At 34.2% G+C, this 18,747-nt stretch overlaps 1 protein-coding gene and 1 long non-coding RNA gene across 4 annotated transcripts in view; one reads left to right on the top strand and one right to left on the bottom strand.

Moving 5' to 3' along the window:
* The window catches only part of LOC120608213 (uncharacterized), a 36,417-nt gene that overhangs the window by 3,617 nt on the left and 14,053 nt on the right, over window positions 1-18,747 (top strand). Inside the window, exon 2 of one of the 2 annotated variants that reach the window (XR_005654338.1) lies at window positions 11,986-12,066. This is a non-coding gene — a long non-coding RNA (uncharacterized LOC120608213). Of the gene's footprint in view, window positions 1-11,985; window positions 14,381-18,747 lie in introns of those variants that run through there. The other variant, XR_005654337.1, reaches the window with a different exon arrangement.
* ERCC8 (ERCC excision repair 8, CSA ubiquitin ligase complex subunit) overlaps window positions 12,712-18,747 on the bottom strand; it is a 35,114-nt gene continuing 29,078 nt past the window's right edge. For both annotated transcript variants that reach the window (XM_039869988.1, XM_039869989.1), the window contains one exon: window positions 12,712-13,680. In XM_039869988.1, coding sequence (XP_039725922.1) covers window positions 13,612-13,680 — 69 coding nt within the window. In that variant the 3' untranslated portion in view covers window positions 12,712-13,611. The remainder of the gene's footprint in view (window positions 13,681-18,747) is intronic.

Below are 18,747 nucleotides of genomic sequence, written 5' to 3' on the forward strand. Positions count from 1 at the left end.
CGATATAAATTTGGGAGTAGTACACTTCCAGATGGTATTTAAGACATGAGAAATGGCTAGAAGCAACAAGTGAGACTAGGGGTTTAAGAACTGAGTCCTGGGACACTCCTGTACTAAGTGGTTAGGGAAATAAGGAGGGACTGGTAAACAGAACTGCCTGTGAAGGAACAGAACTGAGGTTGGAGTACGATGAGAAGAGTGACATACCCTGGAAGGCAAATGGGTTAGCCATCTATTGCAACAATAATGCTGTATTACAAATAACTCCAAAGCTCAGTAGCTTATAGCTATATACTTGTTATACCCACAAGTTAGCAGGTTGGTTGCAGTTCAGCTGACCTAGGCTGTGCTCAGCTGAATAGCTCTGCTTTAGGTTGCAGACTGAGCTGAAATCTGTTCCATGTGTGTTCATGCTGGAGCCCAAAATTAAAAGGCAGCAGCCATCTGAAGATCCCATGGTAGATAAGTGGGGTACAAAAGCCAATCCAAAGCCTATAAGCTTTGGGGGCCTCTGCTTGCATCACTGAAGCACATTTAAGGCCTCTGCTCACACCAAGTTGGCTAATATTCCATTGGCTACAGTATGTCACCCAAATACAATATTGAAGGGCAGGGGTAGGAAAACATAGTCTACCCAGTGGAAGCGTGAGAATATTTGCTGAACAATAATCCAAACTTTTATCATAGTAAGGGAAGAAAGTACTTCAAGGTGGAGGAAGTGATCACCTATGTCAAATGCTATAAGCTGAGGACAAGAAAGTGACCATTGATTTAGCAATATGGAAGCCATTGGTTGACCTCAACAAGAGCAGATTTACAAGAATGAAAGGAATGAAAAACCTGAATGTTCGGAGTGAGTTTCAAGAGTAAGTAGAAAGAGAGAAATTGGAGAAAACGAGTTTATATAATTCTATCATGGATTTTTGTTATATAAAGGAGTGAAGAAATGAAATAATGACAGGAAGAGTCATTATTTTTTAAATAGATGACATTTAAAGCACGTTTGTATACTTTGGAAAAATTTAGCAGAGAAGGAAAAACTGCTAGTGCTGGAAAGAGGACAACTGTTGTAGTGATGTCTTTGAGTGAGAGAGAGGGGTGGGATTTAGTGCACAGGTAGAGAATGTGGCCTCAGATCTCAATGTGTACACTTTTTATATCATTTGCTTATTTTTACATAGAATTATATTTTCTTGTTTTGTGCTAATTCTGTCAGTTATGTTTTACAACCTCTTTTCTCAATCCAGGGCTTATATTTTAATTTTATGGGAATTTTTGTTATTCTTAGTTTTTAAATTTTACCAAATTTATTTCAAAAATAGTGAAATGTATCAATATTTTTCCTATGCTTTATGCTTTTTGGTTCTTATTTTAGAAACTTTTTTTTTTCTGAAGTCATACTAATTTTTGGTTTTCTAAAATTTATGGGGTTTCCTTATTAAATTTAGATCTATAATCCATCTAGAATTGTTTCAAATTATTATTTTTGAACAGGTAATATATTCACATGCCTTACATATAAAAAAGGCACACTGTGAAATATCTTCCAACTTTTCTCCCATCCATGCCTTTCTGATATATGTCCAACACCTTGAAACCGCCACTGTCAGCCCTTGCTTGGGTTATAACACTCTTAACTGGATTCTTTGCTTCCTCTTCAACCGATCTCCACACTGACACAAAAGTGATATTATTAAAATCTAAGTCAGATTATGTCTCTCTCCTGGCTCAAAACCTCATTCTCAATTTAAATATTCAAGCACAGCAAAGGATTTGGCCTGTTTTGTACACTGGCACATAGTTGATACCAAGAAGAACTGAGCCATTTCCACACAAAAACTTGTATGCAAATGTTCATAGCAGCATTATTCATAATAATTAAAGAGTGGAAATAATCCAGATGACCATCAACTAATCAGCGGATAGATATAATGTTATATATCCATACAATAGAATATTATTTGACAATAAATAAGGAATGAAGTACTGATACGAGCTGTAACATAGATGAATCTTGAAATCATGTTGAATCACAAGGAGGAAGCTGCTAATGAGAAGGTGTGGGAGCAATGATAAAAGTGCCTAGTTTCTTGATGATCTTGGAAACAGCATATCAGCTGAGGGCTGCCTTTGTGGACTTTCATCAAAAGAAATGCATTTGTATTTAATTTAAGCAATGTTATCTTGAGTTGTCAGGTAAACCTAATCCAAATTCATAAAAACTGCTGCCATTGGGCAGGTGTTTTCAGGTTTATCATAATTCTCACCACTATCTAATGTCTCCCTAACATTGACTGGGATTTGCCAGTTATCATCACATCGCACTGTTTTTCTCTCCATCAAAAATGAAAAAATGAGGCAAACATAGCCAAGGATTTCATGAGAAGAGCATGTTACTGTGGAAGAAAAAACTATTCCTACATGCCTACGACTGCACACAACTATTAATGCACATCGTACTAAATGTACACGACTTAAGAAGCTATTACGAAACTAACCACAGTAAAAATTATGACCAAAATAGCAAAGACATTTAATGACAAATTTAACTTAATGAAAAACTTAATGGACTGAAAACAAGGGCTGGAATTATAGCAGTGATAATGGTGTAAAATGTATTAAGAAAAATTTCTTGGCATGAAAACCTTTTGCCAATGATGGATTTACGAAAAGGTTAATTCCAACAGAAACTGCTTCCTGAACAAAAACTAACATTTGCAAATCTGAGGTATAATAATAGTTCTTGGCATGTTGAAGCTGGGGTGAAGAGAATTATAGTACAAAGTTGCATGAAAAGGTTAAATCACTTTATTCCCTTCCGACTCAGCCAATGAGAGTACAGATATAAAAGATATAAACACTATTCAATTACCTATAGTTATTTATGGTGTCCAAAAGGTTTTAAGTGTTAGTATAGCTTTTGGAAATCATGCCAATAATGGGCATATCAGGAAATTATTTTGCGTGATGAGTAAAGTGGGTAAACAGGACTGCAAATAGGTAAACAGGTGGTCCTGCAAGTCAGTGCTAATGTTGGACTTGTTTTGCAAAACAAACCTATGGTGGCAGTTTGGATAAGTCACACACATTTACTTCACAATTCAATGGGAATCATATTTAATTTAGAATAAGGGAACGTGTCATGAATGTGGTAATGAAGACTATGAAGGGATGTATCATCACAGTTTGAACTACAGGAGACATGTCGATGCTTTCTTTACTTGACAAATGGTATGCACAACAGATGTGGTGTGAGACTAACGAGATTTTTGGGGGATGGTTATAAGAAATTAGTTGTGTTATCTATAAAATGTCAGCTGAATTATTAGTGAAGATTTAGTAAAAAATTGGGACTTTGGTTGACATATATACTCTTATTTCTTTACAGGTGTGTTCACAACCAGTTACACAAGTGAATCATCCATTTACTCATCAAATTTCTAATCAAATTGTGCCTTTTGGAAACTCAGTTAACCAGGAAAAATCTGGCCTACATTCATATGCAGAAATAACTTTCCAGAAATTTAAGTGACGATTACCTCCGTGGAGCTAAGCATCAAACTCTAAAAGAGTTATTTGATTTCAAGTATTTATAAAAATGAACAAACTTGGATCAGTTTGCCTTTTTACAGCTAATATTGATAATTGTATAGAGGTAAAAAATGTAAATAGTACACTGAAGTGTAGTTCTGAAAATTAACCAGGAGCTGAATTCTATAAATTCAGATCTTAAATATATAAAAATTATTGTGCAAGGAATGTTTTTAAGAAAAAAAAATCTGTGAAAAGCTTTTATATTACTAATCCAAATAAAATTAATATTGCTCCCAGATGATATAGGAAAAAAGTCACATTTTTGATTCAAGATACAAATATAATAAATTATAGAAGAAAAAACATAATAACCAAAACACTTATTTTTAATTGGGTACTTAATTTCTAATATCATATATTTATTATGTTATATGCTGATGATACCAAAGTGCAATAAAAATAAAGAGTATGATTATAATTCTTATATTTGATTCTTGTTACCCTCAACTTTTCACTCACTTACCGTGTTCTCCTGCCCTTTGTAAGCATCTGAGATTTTGAGGCCTTATCTTGCCTTTCCTGCATTCCTTCTGAGTACAAAGATAATCAATGACCTGAAAAATGTAAAATTTCCAGAAACATTTGTTACTTTTCCATAATTGGGGGAACGAGAAGAAAGCCCAGAACTTTAGAGCCAAAAGCAATAAATTCAGTCCAAACCGTAACATTACCAGGTAGGAATGGGCTAGTTGGAGAAGGCCATACTGAGAAATCTAAACTCAAGGTTTCAAAGTTCCCCTAATTTTGTTAAGCTATTGGGATTCACAAAGCAAGTCCCCAGTACAACAGCAGCCCTCTAAAGGAGTCAGGGGGATCTATGTTGGGTGTACAGGCCAGCAACAATCTTGAGAAAAGGATCCTTTGTTGTTTTGCGAGAGAAAGACTATAGGATTAAAGTAATACCCAGGTTACTACCTAATATTTAACAACACTTAAAATTTCATATATAGTAAATTACAAAATTACACAATTAAGCACTTTATCATTTGCAAATTGTGACTGTAGTTTTTTTGTAGTTAAGTGCTTGGTAATGATATTGTTCACTAATTAGTTCAATAAATAAATACACATATTTGTATCTTCTATTTGCCAAGCAGTGTTTCAGGTGCTGAGGATACAGCAATAAACAAAATAAAATGTATATTATGGAGTGTACATTCTAGAAGGGAGAGGAAGACAAAATAAGCAGACCACGTCCTGAGAAAGTGAAATTTGAGAACAATTTTGATAAGAGCTCAACCCAAAAGTTCTATTACCTGAACAATTCTTTTATGGCAGAATTCTTTTTTTTTTTTTTTCCTGCTTTTACTTTTATTAGAATTTATTTGATGCTGAATTTACTGCTGGGCCATAAGTTTTGTGTCTTCAGTTTCTTCTGGGATATCTTTTTCTTCTGTGCAACCTCCTCTTCTGGTTTAGAAACAATCTGTTCTTTTTCATTAAGGATCATCTCAATATGGCAGGGGGAGCCCATGTAGGGGTTAATGCACTTGTGAGCTCTTTAAGTTCTGCACTACATTTTGGGAGATTTGTTCACCCGGATGTGCTCGATGACCAGAGAATCTAAACCCTTAAGTTTGGCATCACTCTGCATTTTTAAGCCTGTGCAGCAAGATTCAGCACTCTTTTGGGGCCCTTCATTCAGCCCCACTGTTTGGCCTGGGCACATCTACCAACTCCACCACTGTAACAACGCATTGTTTAGAATAGCACGCATTGTTTCTGTAAAGTCACATCCTTCAGATACTTGGTGGCTTTTCAGATATGCATACCCTTAAAGGCCTACACAGTTTCAGGAGTGGTCTTAAAGGGAACATGAAGATTTGAACCGCCTAACTTGCATGATTTTGTGGGGTTATTTGGGTCAAGTGAATAGCGAACCATATTCAGAGGTCACTTCAGGCTGCTTACGCGAAGTGCTGTCAGAACTTTCTTTCAATTCCATAAAGTGTATTTTATTCCCATTCCACAAATGATGAGATTAGCTCAGGGAGGCTAAGCAACTTGCTAAATAATACAGCTAATCAGTGGCGGCTCCATAATAATTTGGATGGAAATTTTACTTCAAAATTTTAGTCTAGGCAAAACAGCATTCTCATTCCATTAGAATTTGAGTGTTCATGCAGTGTAAGATAATCCATGAAACTTTTATAAAGACACTTCACCTTTGCCTTCGATGAACTTCAATTAATCTTGAATATAAACCTCTACTTAAATATTTCACACAGTGAATATCATTTAAAAATGCTTTCTAAATATTATAATGTGTAATTTTGGAGCAGGAATGAATTTAACAATTTTCTATTACAGTTTTCTGTCTCCTTCCTTTTTTCTTTTTTAACTAATTAGAAAAAGAAAGTAAAAATATATTATTTAAATTCACATATTTACTTGGTAGGAAAACTAAGATTAAGGCTCAGGTCTTTTGATTTCCAGTTCATTGTTTATTACTTATTTCTTTATGAAACCATTACAATTATTTTTTTTGACAACTTTATGATTTTTTAATGTTCATAGTGATTGTATCGTCACTGAGTTACTTTTAACACCCTTTTTCCATAGTACTTACTGAAACTCGACAAAATTTTGCATATGCAATATATATTAAAAAACAGTTACAATAAAAATAGTTAACTCAATTCTCAAAGACTTAGGAGTATTATTTCCTCATTTTAGTACTTTAGCAGTATATTTATGTGGAAAATATATAGATTCACACAAGAGTGGATGATGTCACTATACGGGGAAGAGCCACCTGAGTAGTAGCTTTGCTGGTGCTTGAACAGGAAGGTGTTAACAGGCCCTAATGTAGTGCTGTTGCTAACACACCACACGAGATGAGATGAACAAAAGAGAAGCCACTGGAGCCAATCATTTGTTGACTTTAAGAGTTGACCACAAATACCAAGGAAACAAAGCCACTGCCCAGGTCTAAGGCTACAACCCTATATAATAACCATTGACAGAATGTGAAGGCATAAAAAAAAAAGAGGAGCTTAAGGAACTGTCTCAAACATCGACTCACTTGTATTTTTAGTGACAAAATAATAAGCCAAGGTTAGGATTGTACATTTGTTTCTTTGTAAGTCTTGGGAAAGCACAGACTGGGAGAGCCATGTTAACCCATTAGCACAACGTTTATGAGTACCCTCATGAGGCTAAACAGGAGTTGGTTAGTCAGTAAAAAGCATCTGAATATAGGGGAAAAAATTAAGTTTAAAAAAAGGAAATTTATTAATGTATTTGTTTATAAAAATTATATTTTAAATTATAATTAAATTGAATTTTAATTTAAAATATAACTTATAAACAAATATATTGATAAATTATAATTATCATTTACAGAAATCTCTTTTTCTAATCTTCAGTAGTTATATCATTTTTATAGAAATCACAAACTATTAGTATATAACTGAGCAGTAATGAAATACTGCTGAGTTAGAACTGTGCGGCCATTAGTTTAATATCTAATTTGAGGTTTTTCTTCCCATTGTGAGATAGTGACTCTTCTTTGAAAGTTAATCGAGATTGATTTGTTGAGAACAAATTTTTTCTATTATTGTCTCAATCAGATTTTAAATAATAGCTAAAGGTTTTTGTTGTCTGGTGTCTCATCAATACTAGTCATACCTATGTGTCTCTTACTGAATAATTTCAATTTTGAAGTTATTTTTTTCTGTTAATACAACTGGTACAGTTTAAGAGTTTGTCTTCCAAACTTTCTTTAAAGGTTTTTTATCTAGTTTAAATGGGAATTTTTAACATAAACTGAACAGAAAGAATGCTTCCATTGAAGAGAAGACTTTTTTCCTCTATTAAGGTGTTTTCTTCATAAGTGTAAAGAAAAGGCTTGGCAGAAAGTATAAAAGCTTAACTGTGAAGCTATTTTCATGCTTGCTGTTAAACATAAATTTAAGGCTACCTCAATAAAATGTGATTTTTTTGTTTCTTTGTATTTTTAAAAACTAGGTATTTCATGGGTATATCATGAATGACTTTAGTTAAAATTGGGATTAGTTTGAGGTCAAGTAAACAATTGGCATAAGCATCCTTTGAAATATGACAGGATACAACATTCATTAGCCAAGACAGTAAGGAAGGAAATTTTGTAAACTGTAAAAGGCATTAGAAAGAAATTACAGGTGATCATTACATTTGTTAACAGGTTTATTGATATATAGTATCAATAAGGCTAGACAAATATCAATTGAATGAAACAATTTTTGAAAGTTTCAAGTGGAAACCTCTATTAGACTTCTCATATCTCTTCAATATATTTCTGCAAGTGTTTAAAAACAAAAGTTTAGGGTGGGGAGGAGAATAAAACAATAATTTAAAAGATTTTCCTGATGATCACAGTCAGGTCTGAGTGACCTCAAAGAGCAAGTGCAAAATCTCAAAATATTGAGCAGAAACAACAAAACTCATATATACTGAGCAGTTAGTATATTCTGGGCACTGTTCTATGATTTAAAAAAAAGGCAAGCAGGAAGGAAAACATATGACTATGAAGGAGAGACCAAAGTAGACTTTACGTGCAATTAATAGGTGATGCAAAGAAGAAAAAAAAGAGAGAAGCAACAATTAAACAGATATTAGAAGAAAATATCCCTGAACTGAGAAAAGACTTGAGGCTTTAGACTAAAAGAGCTCGCAAGCGGTCCAGGAATTGATGGGAAAAAAAAAGACTTATCAGTTATCTTGATAAAATTAAGGAATTCTAAGGATAAAGGGAAAAAAAATCTTACTGTTGACAAGCTGCCAGCTAAAAAGATTGAGTTCTTTACAAAGGGAAAAAATCACACTGGTCTTGGAGTTCTCATCTGCAGTACTAGGAGCTAGAAGAAAGTGAACATAATAATTATAGACTAATGAAAGAAAAAGACTACAACCCAAGAATCCTTTACCCAGCAAAATTATAATTTCCTCTGACAGAAGAAAATATGATATTCAGTGACTAAAGTGTATCAGCCAAATATATCACCTAAGGAAAATATAGCATAGTTCATAATCTTTACTACTGTACAAGTGGCCATAAACAGGGGATTGTCTGGGGGAAAAAAACCAAAAAACTGTTACATTTACAAGATGGAATGTTGTGTAGTTAATAAAAAGAATAACTTAGTATATTAAAATTTGTTCTAAGACATGAAGACATGGAAATAATTGTCATGAAGAAACTTTATACTCACAGGTCCCTAGAACCAGAAGGCATAGCATACCATACCATGCAGGGCCATGGAGGAAAGGACCAGGATTGGTCAGGAGGCCCCCTCTCTAGGGAGAGCAAAGGGCAAGGCATGGCCCAGAGCCTTTCTTAGGGTTTTCTGGGAAGAAATGGCAAGACAGGGTAGGTACATTTAGGGTTGGATAGTTTGAATAATTTTGGTAGACTCTAGGCTATCTAGTGATAGTCCCTACTTGTCTGGTACCTGGCCCTTGGGTGATTTAGGGAAGGGGGATTATTGGCTTGGTATGTGAGTTTGACAATGGAGATGGTTAGGGGTATGGACTTTAGGTTGGTTGGTTTGTATACAAAAGGCTCGCCCTCAGGAGAGACACCTGCTATCTTTGAGAATTAGTCCTGAAAGGAGCAATATCACTAGGATCAAGGTCCCAAAACCAGAGTATCAAGAATACAAAAAAATAAGAAAGTGTAGTCAATACTACTGGCTCTTTGACACCATACTAAAGAAACTTGGGAGTGATGGTAGTGGAGACTTTTAGAGAAGAGGGCATAAGTTGCCCTAAGCAGTGTATAAAACCTTTTACTATGACAGGAGAAAAGAGGAACACAAGTAGAGGTATAAAGAATCTTTGCGGGTCACCCCATAACTAGATTTTCTCTACATATGGCATTAGACGAAATCTGAAATTCTTGGGATCTCTAACAATGTCTTGGTGGAGGTATAAAGTATGTTAAAAGTATGTATGTATGTATATACCTATGTACATATGTCTGTCTGTCTGTCTATCTATCTATCCATCTATCTATCTATCATCCATCTATCTATCTATCATCTATCTATCTATCTATCTATCTATCTATCTATCTATCTATCTATCATCAATCTCAAGGTGGCAGGTCCAGCAGTTATTTTATTGGAGATAAAATGATATGTTAGTAAAGTGTATAAAGATTAGTCATATGGTGTGTAACCAAGTTGAGAAAGAATGGTTGTGGTGGTCATGGTGGGAGACAGGAGGGGAGAGTAGAAAAAAGCTTTGGAAAATAAGTAGTTCTTTTTCATAGGGCTGAAGGATTTGACTGATATGAAGCAGATACTAGTAACCTCTATCAGATTTCCCTTTAGGCATGGGAGTGTAGGGGCATTTTTTTTTAGTAGAAAACAGAGAGACCTCCAGATTAATGAAAGCACTCAGACTAGTAGTAATAAGATCAACAGTCCACAGAATTAATGAAAGCACTCAGACTAGTAGTAATAAGATCAACAGTCAACAGAAGAAAGTTGTACATCTGTACTTGACAGACTTTTTGGTTTCTGGTAGAAGTTTAGGTTCAAATGGGTCCCATATCACATTGAGCAGCTGTCTGGTCCATAGACAACCTGGTTAATGGGTCCCAGGAGAGCTTTACCCTAGATCTAGCCTCTAGCCCTTCTGAGATGTGGGAATGATAAAAAATGTATAAAGATAGGAGAAGACATTATAAAAAGGGCCTCACTTACAATGAGTCTTTATAAACATGAGGCAATGTAAATCCCTCTTAACCTATAAGAAAGCGTGATGGGAAAGTTTTTTAAAGTTGATGTAGGTATAAATTTACCATGATGTCTCTCAATTAAATTGGCTATTTGGGACCAATTAGGTAAATGAAAATTCTATCAAATATGTTTTTTAAAAGGCTAGTGTTGTGCATTTTAAGAAGTAAAATATACTTCTTGGTTATCATCAGTAACGTCTATAACTCTAAAAGGGATACAGTATACTGGCAAGGCCTTCTATTATGGCCTTAATATATGTGGAGATGTATAATTTTTATTTATATCTTGGATATCTGTGAGGCAAAAGAGTCTCAAAGTTTGTTTGTTTCTCCTGAGAGGGACAACTTTTGGGCAATAGTATAACAGTTTATAATAAATGTGAAGATAGGGCTACTTGTTGGCCAGGGCATCCAGCACCAAGATGACTGCCTAAAATCTGGCCAAGTGTGCTGTTTCCTGGGTTCCATCCTTTGTTAAGGACATCCTGGCTAAGAGATGGAAAGCAGCAATATTCCACTGAGCTCCATCATGTACAATGGTCGGCAATGCCATGTGAGTAGTCTAGGTACTCCCACTGCTGTTCATTCAGATAATCTCAAGTGATATCCCAGGTAGCCATATGGTCTGAGGGAGGGGGTGGCACTCTTCAGCACTTTGGCCTCTGGCAAGAGACAGAGGACAGGGGAAGCCATATCCTCATGCAAGTGGAATATGCCGGAGAGCCCAGGTTTGGCTCCATCCTGTCTTAAAGAGGCCTTAGTAGCTGTGCCACCTTTCTGATGTACTGTTTCCATGACCCAAAGCTTAATAAACAGCTGGTTACAGGTCAAGGGCTGAGTGTCATAGGCTGAGAGCCCTTATATTCCAAAGAGCCCATCATGTATTTTACTTATTGATTTAAAAAAGTGTAGTATGAAGCCAAGAGGGGCAGTTTCTTGCATCGGAAGTCTTTGGGCAATGTATGACCACCCTAAGAGGTCCAGAGACTCCAGGAAGCATGATGAGAGATAGCCAAAGTCTCTTTAATGAAGGGGATTGACAGGAGTGCTTGCTGATTTTAATTTGGAAGTAAAAATTGTAAATAAAGTGTTGCCATCAGAACCCCAGAAGTACTAAAAGATGTTAGACCTATAGATCCTAAATGAGTCTCCTTAGAAGATATCATCAATATAATGTCATACCTGTGCTCCTGGAAGAAAGTGGATGCAGTTGAGATCTTGTCTGCAAAGAATATATGCAATGATAAAGCTGCTGAGGTGCCCGATAGGTAGCCTGGCACTTTAAGGTAAAGACAACTGCATCTAAGAGGCTATTGAAACAGGCACCGAACAGAACATGTTAGCCAAATCTGCAAGAGAAAAATATTTACTGGTGGTTGACTGAATACAATCAGTAATATTAATAATATTGGCTATTGGGTATGGGGCCCCAATGGATTTGAAACTACATTAACATCGCAGTAATCTACCATAAATGTCTCTTTTATATCTGTTATATAAATTCTTTAGTATATTTACTATATAAGTTTTGAATTTCTAATTGGGTCAAGATATAAAACTGTTTTAATATTAATGTAAGGAATGGGGAGGGAGGTGCTGATGTGGGAGGAGAGGAGTTTCCATAACAACTGCATCCTGTTATTTATAATTATATGTGTCATAAACAGATGCTTGGAAGAATGGCCACCAAAATGTTAGAAGTCGTTACCTTAGGGTGGTATGATTCTGTGTGACCACTACATTTTTTGGTAAGTTTTTATGTTGCTTCAATTATTTACAATGAGCATGTATAAAGCTGTCCCTTGGTATCTGAAGGGGATTGGTTCCAGGACTCCCTATGAATCTCAAATCCTCAGGATGCTCAAGTCCCTTATGTAAAATGGCATAGTACACACACCTTCCCGTATACTTTAAATCATGTCTAGATTACTTATAATACCTAATACAATATAAATGCTATGTAAATAATTGTTATAATGTATTGTTTAGGGAATGATGACAAGGAAAAAAAAAACTGTGTTCAGTACAGACACAACCATCATAGACCTAACTACATAGTACATGTCAGCAACAATGTAACTTTTGGGGGGAATAGTTTTCATCCACAATTGGTTGAATCTACAGATGTGGAACTCACAGATATGGAGGACTGACTATATTTATATAACTAGATAGAGGTAATACAATTATTTGTGGTCTGGAGGAAAATTTCTTCTTCCTTAAAATTAAAAAAAAATTTCCAATTTCAATAGTATTCTCAAAGGTCATAAGCATCCTTACCAAGGGGTGTGGGGAAGTGAGAGTAAACAGTAGGGGCTTAAGAAAATCAACTATAAAGTAAACATATGTAAAACATTTGGCTAGAAACATCTGATATGAGGCCTAACACACACTTAAAAACTCACAAAAACCTCCTTTATTGGTCTCCTTTTGATAAGAATCAGGAAGAAAGGGAATATGAGATTAGTTTCATGATAATCACTTGTGGGTTATAACACAAGAAGAGTAGACAATAAACAGAAATTTTATGACAACATTTCATGTTTAAGCCAGATTCCCCTGTCTGGACATTTTCTGCCTCAATGAATGAAGCAGGACTTGGTCACATCTTAACATTCAGAGAATGGGAGTTGAAGCATGAGTACAAGCTGCCATCTGACACATGAAAATAAAGGAAACGTGGGATTTTCCTCAAGTTAAAAAACACCTGTGATACACTTTTTGGACAGTGGAAGGAACTGAGTTCAAAAAACATTTAACATAAAACTAGACAATGGTCGACTAAATGAAATCGCTGCAAAAATTGAATGCATGAATAAAAAAAAATGACTTTTCAACAATTATTTTTGATATAATCATCCTCAGTAAAATTCTCCTTTAAAGTAAAAATGAACAAGGTAATATAGCCAGTAGGAGAGACTCTGTGCTGATAACCTTCACGTGCTCATCTTTGGAGACTGCATCTTAAAGTTCACACAGTGGGCTCACGGTCCCACTTGGCAGAGCCATGACTCGTCTCTTTGTACTGCAGCAAGAGGGGCTACCCCAGGCCATACCAACTGGGATCACGAAGACATGTTTTGATTAAATATACCACAGAAAAGGTATTTCAGGATTTCATGCAAATACAAGGTGCCATCTGACACATGAAACCTCATTTTAAAACATCAGGGGAAAAAATCACCCAAATTCAGGGCTAATTTAGGTGTCACTGGACAGTTAAACAAACAAAAACAAAACAGTCCCATTTCAAAAGTTCCATCAACAGACATAAAGGTACTTAGGATTGACATTCATCCTTCCTCATCACTGCTGCTCCAGGCATCTTCAAATGCTGGATTTAACTGTGATTTGGTTGTAATCTAAAAAGGAGTAAAAAAAGGAAGATTTGATTAATCCACCTCATAATTTTAGGCTTACAATATAGTTATAAAATATATCAGATGAAAAGCAATTAGATTATTTTGAAAGAAATGATATATTGTTAATTTCAAACAAAAGTAATGTAAGAAACACTCCACATACAAGATAATGTAACTTCATTTTAAATTAACATACCGGACTTTATCCAAATCATGTTTCCCTTTAAACAAACACACACACGCACGCACACATGCTGCTATTGTTCAAGGCATTTCTGCAACTCTTTGGAGAAGGTAGTAGCATATTAACATCCATGCAGCTAAGACTGAACTCAGGTCTACAGTCTGACTTGACCGCCCAAAATATTAATGTTGGTAACTTTTATTGTTTGGATAGACCTGACTTTTATAAATAAGCAAAATATCCATATATGGGGGGCGTAAGGTGTTCATCAAACTTAGTAATACCACTTTGGGCTCAAAAAGTAATCTGAATTATTAAGTTGTGACATTTATTCACTTTTTTATAGCTAGTAAAGTAGTTCAGAATCACATGCAAAATGTGTCAGAAATGGTTAACATGTTTGTCATTAGCACAAAGGTTTCCTTGAGAGATTTCTTTGACCAAAAAAAAAAAAACCAAACAAATAAACAAAAAAACAACCGCAAACGTTTGGTGTTTATTTAAAACAACAAAACATCATGGTACTCTTACACTTTAGAGCCAGACCTTATAAAGGCAATCAGAAATTGGTATTTCAAATTGATTCACTTTTTTGGAAAATATTTTGAAAGGCTACCATATTATGCTCTGACAAATGATTAAAGGACTTTAAGATGGTCTCATTTTCTGAGTATGTGGGCATTATGAGCCAGCTTTACTACTACTTCTGCAACTTTTACATTTGCTACAAGTTTGTTCAGACTCAAAATCCAATAATATATTAGCATCAAAACTACTCAAATTATCTTACATGTATTGATTTTTACAACATATAGTAATATTTTTTGACAAGAGTAACCCTGACTGTATGTCTGAGAGTGCTCATTTCCTTTTTGATGAACATGGTGACTTAGAATATTATAATTCAAACAATGATAACAGTAGAAAAAGTAGGTGTTTCCAGTAACTACCCCTAGTATCAGCCAGAATAGCTGGAAAACAATATATTAATTTAGGTATTCATTATAGCTAATAAAGCTATAGATTACAATGCATTATTACTAAAACCTAGATTTGGCTATTGTCGCTATTACTGAACCTAATGTTGGCTATCGTCACTTGTACAAAAAAAATTCCATTATACACCAAATGTCCAGATACAAAACTATTAGTGAACCTCAGCTAACTATTCACTTTTCCTAGCAGCAATTCATGGATTTGAAAGAGTAGCATACTGAAGTCTGTTAATTTATTCTTTTATCCAAACATTTACTGAATTTCCTATCTTTCTGGGTTTATAATTTAACTATTAAGTTAGGTTATTTAGTGAAAGTTTATTCAAAGATGTATTGTCTTGGGGGTTAGGGTGATTCGTCTTCCCTACTCTATCTTTAGAAGCCTTTAACTCTGCCTTAGTTACCTACCCAAAACGTCCCTGGATGGTTAACCTATACAAAAGTCATGCCTCTTAATTCCACTATGGTACCTATTAAACATTTTAATTTCATTTGAAGGCTCAACAGAGAGGCAAAATTACATTTTATTGTAAATTATTGTTGCTATAGTGAGCAAAGAAATGAAAATAATGAAGTGAAAATCAAAATGCAGCTGTATATAAACTTTACTGTTTATAGTAATAAATGATAACAATATGAATGCACTACAGTATTGTAAGCATATTTTATTGCTAAAAATCAGAAAAAAATTAAACTTATAGTTAAAAGCTACAGTAAAAATGATGTATATGGATGTAGTACAGATATTATTGTTTGAAACTCAATTATTAAGTGTAACTACCAACTATTCAATTTTCTCTACATCTCCTTCCAGTATCCATCCTTTCTATGCTCTATATATCCATCTCTACCTTATCAGGTAGCCTGTTCTACTGACAGATAGTTGTGAATGTTATAGAGACAGGGAAGCATGAGTTTAGAGGGATCCTCCAGTCCAGGTCCAAATAATGGAAAGGAAGAACGAAACGAAACTTAACATCTATCACAAATACAATCTTGATAAATTCTAAATTTCTTGCTGGTAATTACTAGAAAGTCTCCATGGGCAGAATATAGTGTTGTCTGTGTCAGAAAGTGGTAAATAAAACAGCTATGTATTGTGTGACTGTCAAAATAAAGTAAGATTCTTGGTAAGAAGTCAGATTTAAATTGTAATGTAGCTGACCTATAGTTCTCAGAAAAGAAAACTGTTTAAGTTATACAGGCTTGCCTTGACCATGAGTAAATTTTAGGATGAGGGGGCAAAAGGAAGGCAACTCCTTAGAATATGGTAAAACAGCCTGACAATTAAATAACAGGATTTATGCTTAAAGACCATAAAATCTGTCCCTACACGCAACACTCTTCAGTTTCTTAGGACAGAACTAAATTCCTCCTCTTAGATCTTAGAAGAAACACCCATAAGGGATTATCTTGGCTGATGGAGAAGTAAATCTCATCTCAAGGGTGAATTTGAAAGAAAACCTAAGAACAATTTTGCTTTGATGATTCTAATATTTGGCAATATAATAAACTTGTCCCAGATCACTAATAAATGGCAAAACTGTGATTTAAACCCATTACCAGTATTATTTTTTAATTTACTCGAAACTAAAGACTGAGTGTGTATGTATAAATGTGTTTTGTTTTGTTTTGAACTGTGTTGCCACTCTGGGAAACTGCAGCAGTCATTTATTTGATAGTTGAGATGAAAAACTTTTAAATATGAGTTAAACAGTAAATATTCATATAAGGAATAAGGGACTCATGAAGATGGACTTCTCTATAGGATCTATATCATCACATTCGTGTTCTACCTGCATTCACAGGAATCTTTCAAACTACAGTTTTGTAAAAATAATCTTAGCACCTACCATTTTATAGTAATATGAGAATGATGGCTATCTTAAAGTGTAAAACAGTAAATTTTAAAAGATAAGCTTTTATAGCTCTTAAGCTTAAAAATAAAGCTAACTTTGGAAAATAGTATGGAGGTTCCTCAGAAAATTAAGAAAAGAATTACCATATGACTCAGCAATCCATCTTCTGGTTATCTACCCCCAAAATTTGAAAGCATTTATCTGTAAAGTTATATGCACCTCAATGTTCACTACAGCATTATTCACTCATGTCCAAGACATGGAAACAACCAAAGTTTCCTTCCATAGATGACTGGATAAAGAAGATGTGGTACATATATATAATGGAATATTACTCAGCCATCAGAAGAGATGAAATACTGCCATTTGTGACAAAATGTATGGATCTTGAGATTATCATGCTAAGTGAAATAAGTCAGAAAGAGTCGAGAACCATATGATTTCACTTACATGTGGGATATAAAACTGAAAGCAACAAACAAACAAGACAAACAAAAACTCATAGACACAGACAATAATTTAGTGGTTACCAGAAGGAAGGATGGGAGGTAGATAAGGGTAAAGGGGGACAAATATATGGCGACAGAAGGCAATGTAACTTCGAGTGGTGAACACATAATGCAATGTGTAGATGATGTATTACCAAATTATACACTTGAAACCTACATAATTTTTTAACCAATGTCACTGCAATAAATTTAATAAAAAATTAAAGCTAACATTGTATATCTCTATTTGATTTTCTATTTGTACAGCTTAATTTCTTATACAAAAATTCTTCTAGATAAGAAGTTCAAACTACCACTATAACTATAAAATAAGGAAATAAATCATCAGAATCATATACTATCTTTATAAATTAAGTATTCTAGTTTTCTTCTAATACCCTATTTCTAAGCATAAGTCATACTAGATTTACTTTTATTTTTACTGTTTTCATTTGGTAAATGATTGTTATACTTCCTAATAGGGACTACACTATAATAAGTTGGATTTAATGTATATAGTAATTCCCAAACAGCAGGACACAATAAGCAAATAATAATGTAAAATAAATGGCTGAACCAAACTATTTGACCATATTAAGCTTTCCACAGAAGAATATTCATTTAAAGCAGCTGTACATGGAAACTAAGCAAAGCCATAAGAAATCGAATTAGACAAGTGATGAAATCTGTAAGTATTCATACAGCGTTTGGCCAGCTGCTTGAAGATTTACCATTGTACGTGTTTTCTTTTTCATTTGGATTAAGGCCAAAAAAAAAAAATTTCACAGCTTTACACTGCAGTAAACCATAGCAGTTGCAAGTTTAGGTATGAAATACATTTTGTCGATAACTGCGAAATGCTATCAACCACCTCCATAAAAATTCATTCCTATGTGGTTTCGGACAAAGTCCTGTTTTCATAAAGAAACAAAATATATGAAAAATGTTTTTAGAATTTCAAATGTGCTCTAGCAATAACTTTCTTCCATCTCTATTTAAGATGTTTTATTTTTACTATGAGTTAGGTAAGATTAACGTAAGGTGTTTCTAACTACATTTATTTATATTTCCAACTTTAAAAAAATTACATCTATACATATTGGTTTTTAGATATTAACTTCTAATATCCTAGAAATTAGGAGAAATGGTGATGATTAATAGTACCTAGTAAAATAATTTTTGGTAAGGATAAATGGGGATGATTAACAGTGTCAGTAAAATAATCACCTATAGACAGCTGGACATAAAAGTAAAAAATATAGAAACTACTACTATGATCAGGGATCATCTCTTATTCATTTTGTTTACTCCTCATATTTTTAAGGCTTTTTATTCACACTGTCATATTTGTACCAATTTATACTCTAAGGCACTAACGGACTGCTAAGAGGAATATAAACTGGTAAAATCTGACAGTGTAAATAAAGAGCTTTAAAAATGTCATACATGATAACTTGAGATAAACCTACTATGAATTTATCCAAACAAGCAATCAGAAATATAAACAATTTATGAACAGCTATTCACCTTAATTTGTTAGT

The sequence above is a fragment of the Pteropus medius genome, unplaced genomic scaffold (assembly GCF_902729225.1).
Source record: "Pteropus medius unplaced genomic scaffold, Ma_sr-lr_union100, whole genome shotgun sequence".
NCBI lineage: Eukaryota > Metazoa > Chordata > Mammalia > Chiroptera > Pteropodidae > Pteropus > Pteropus medius.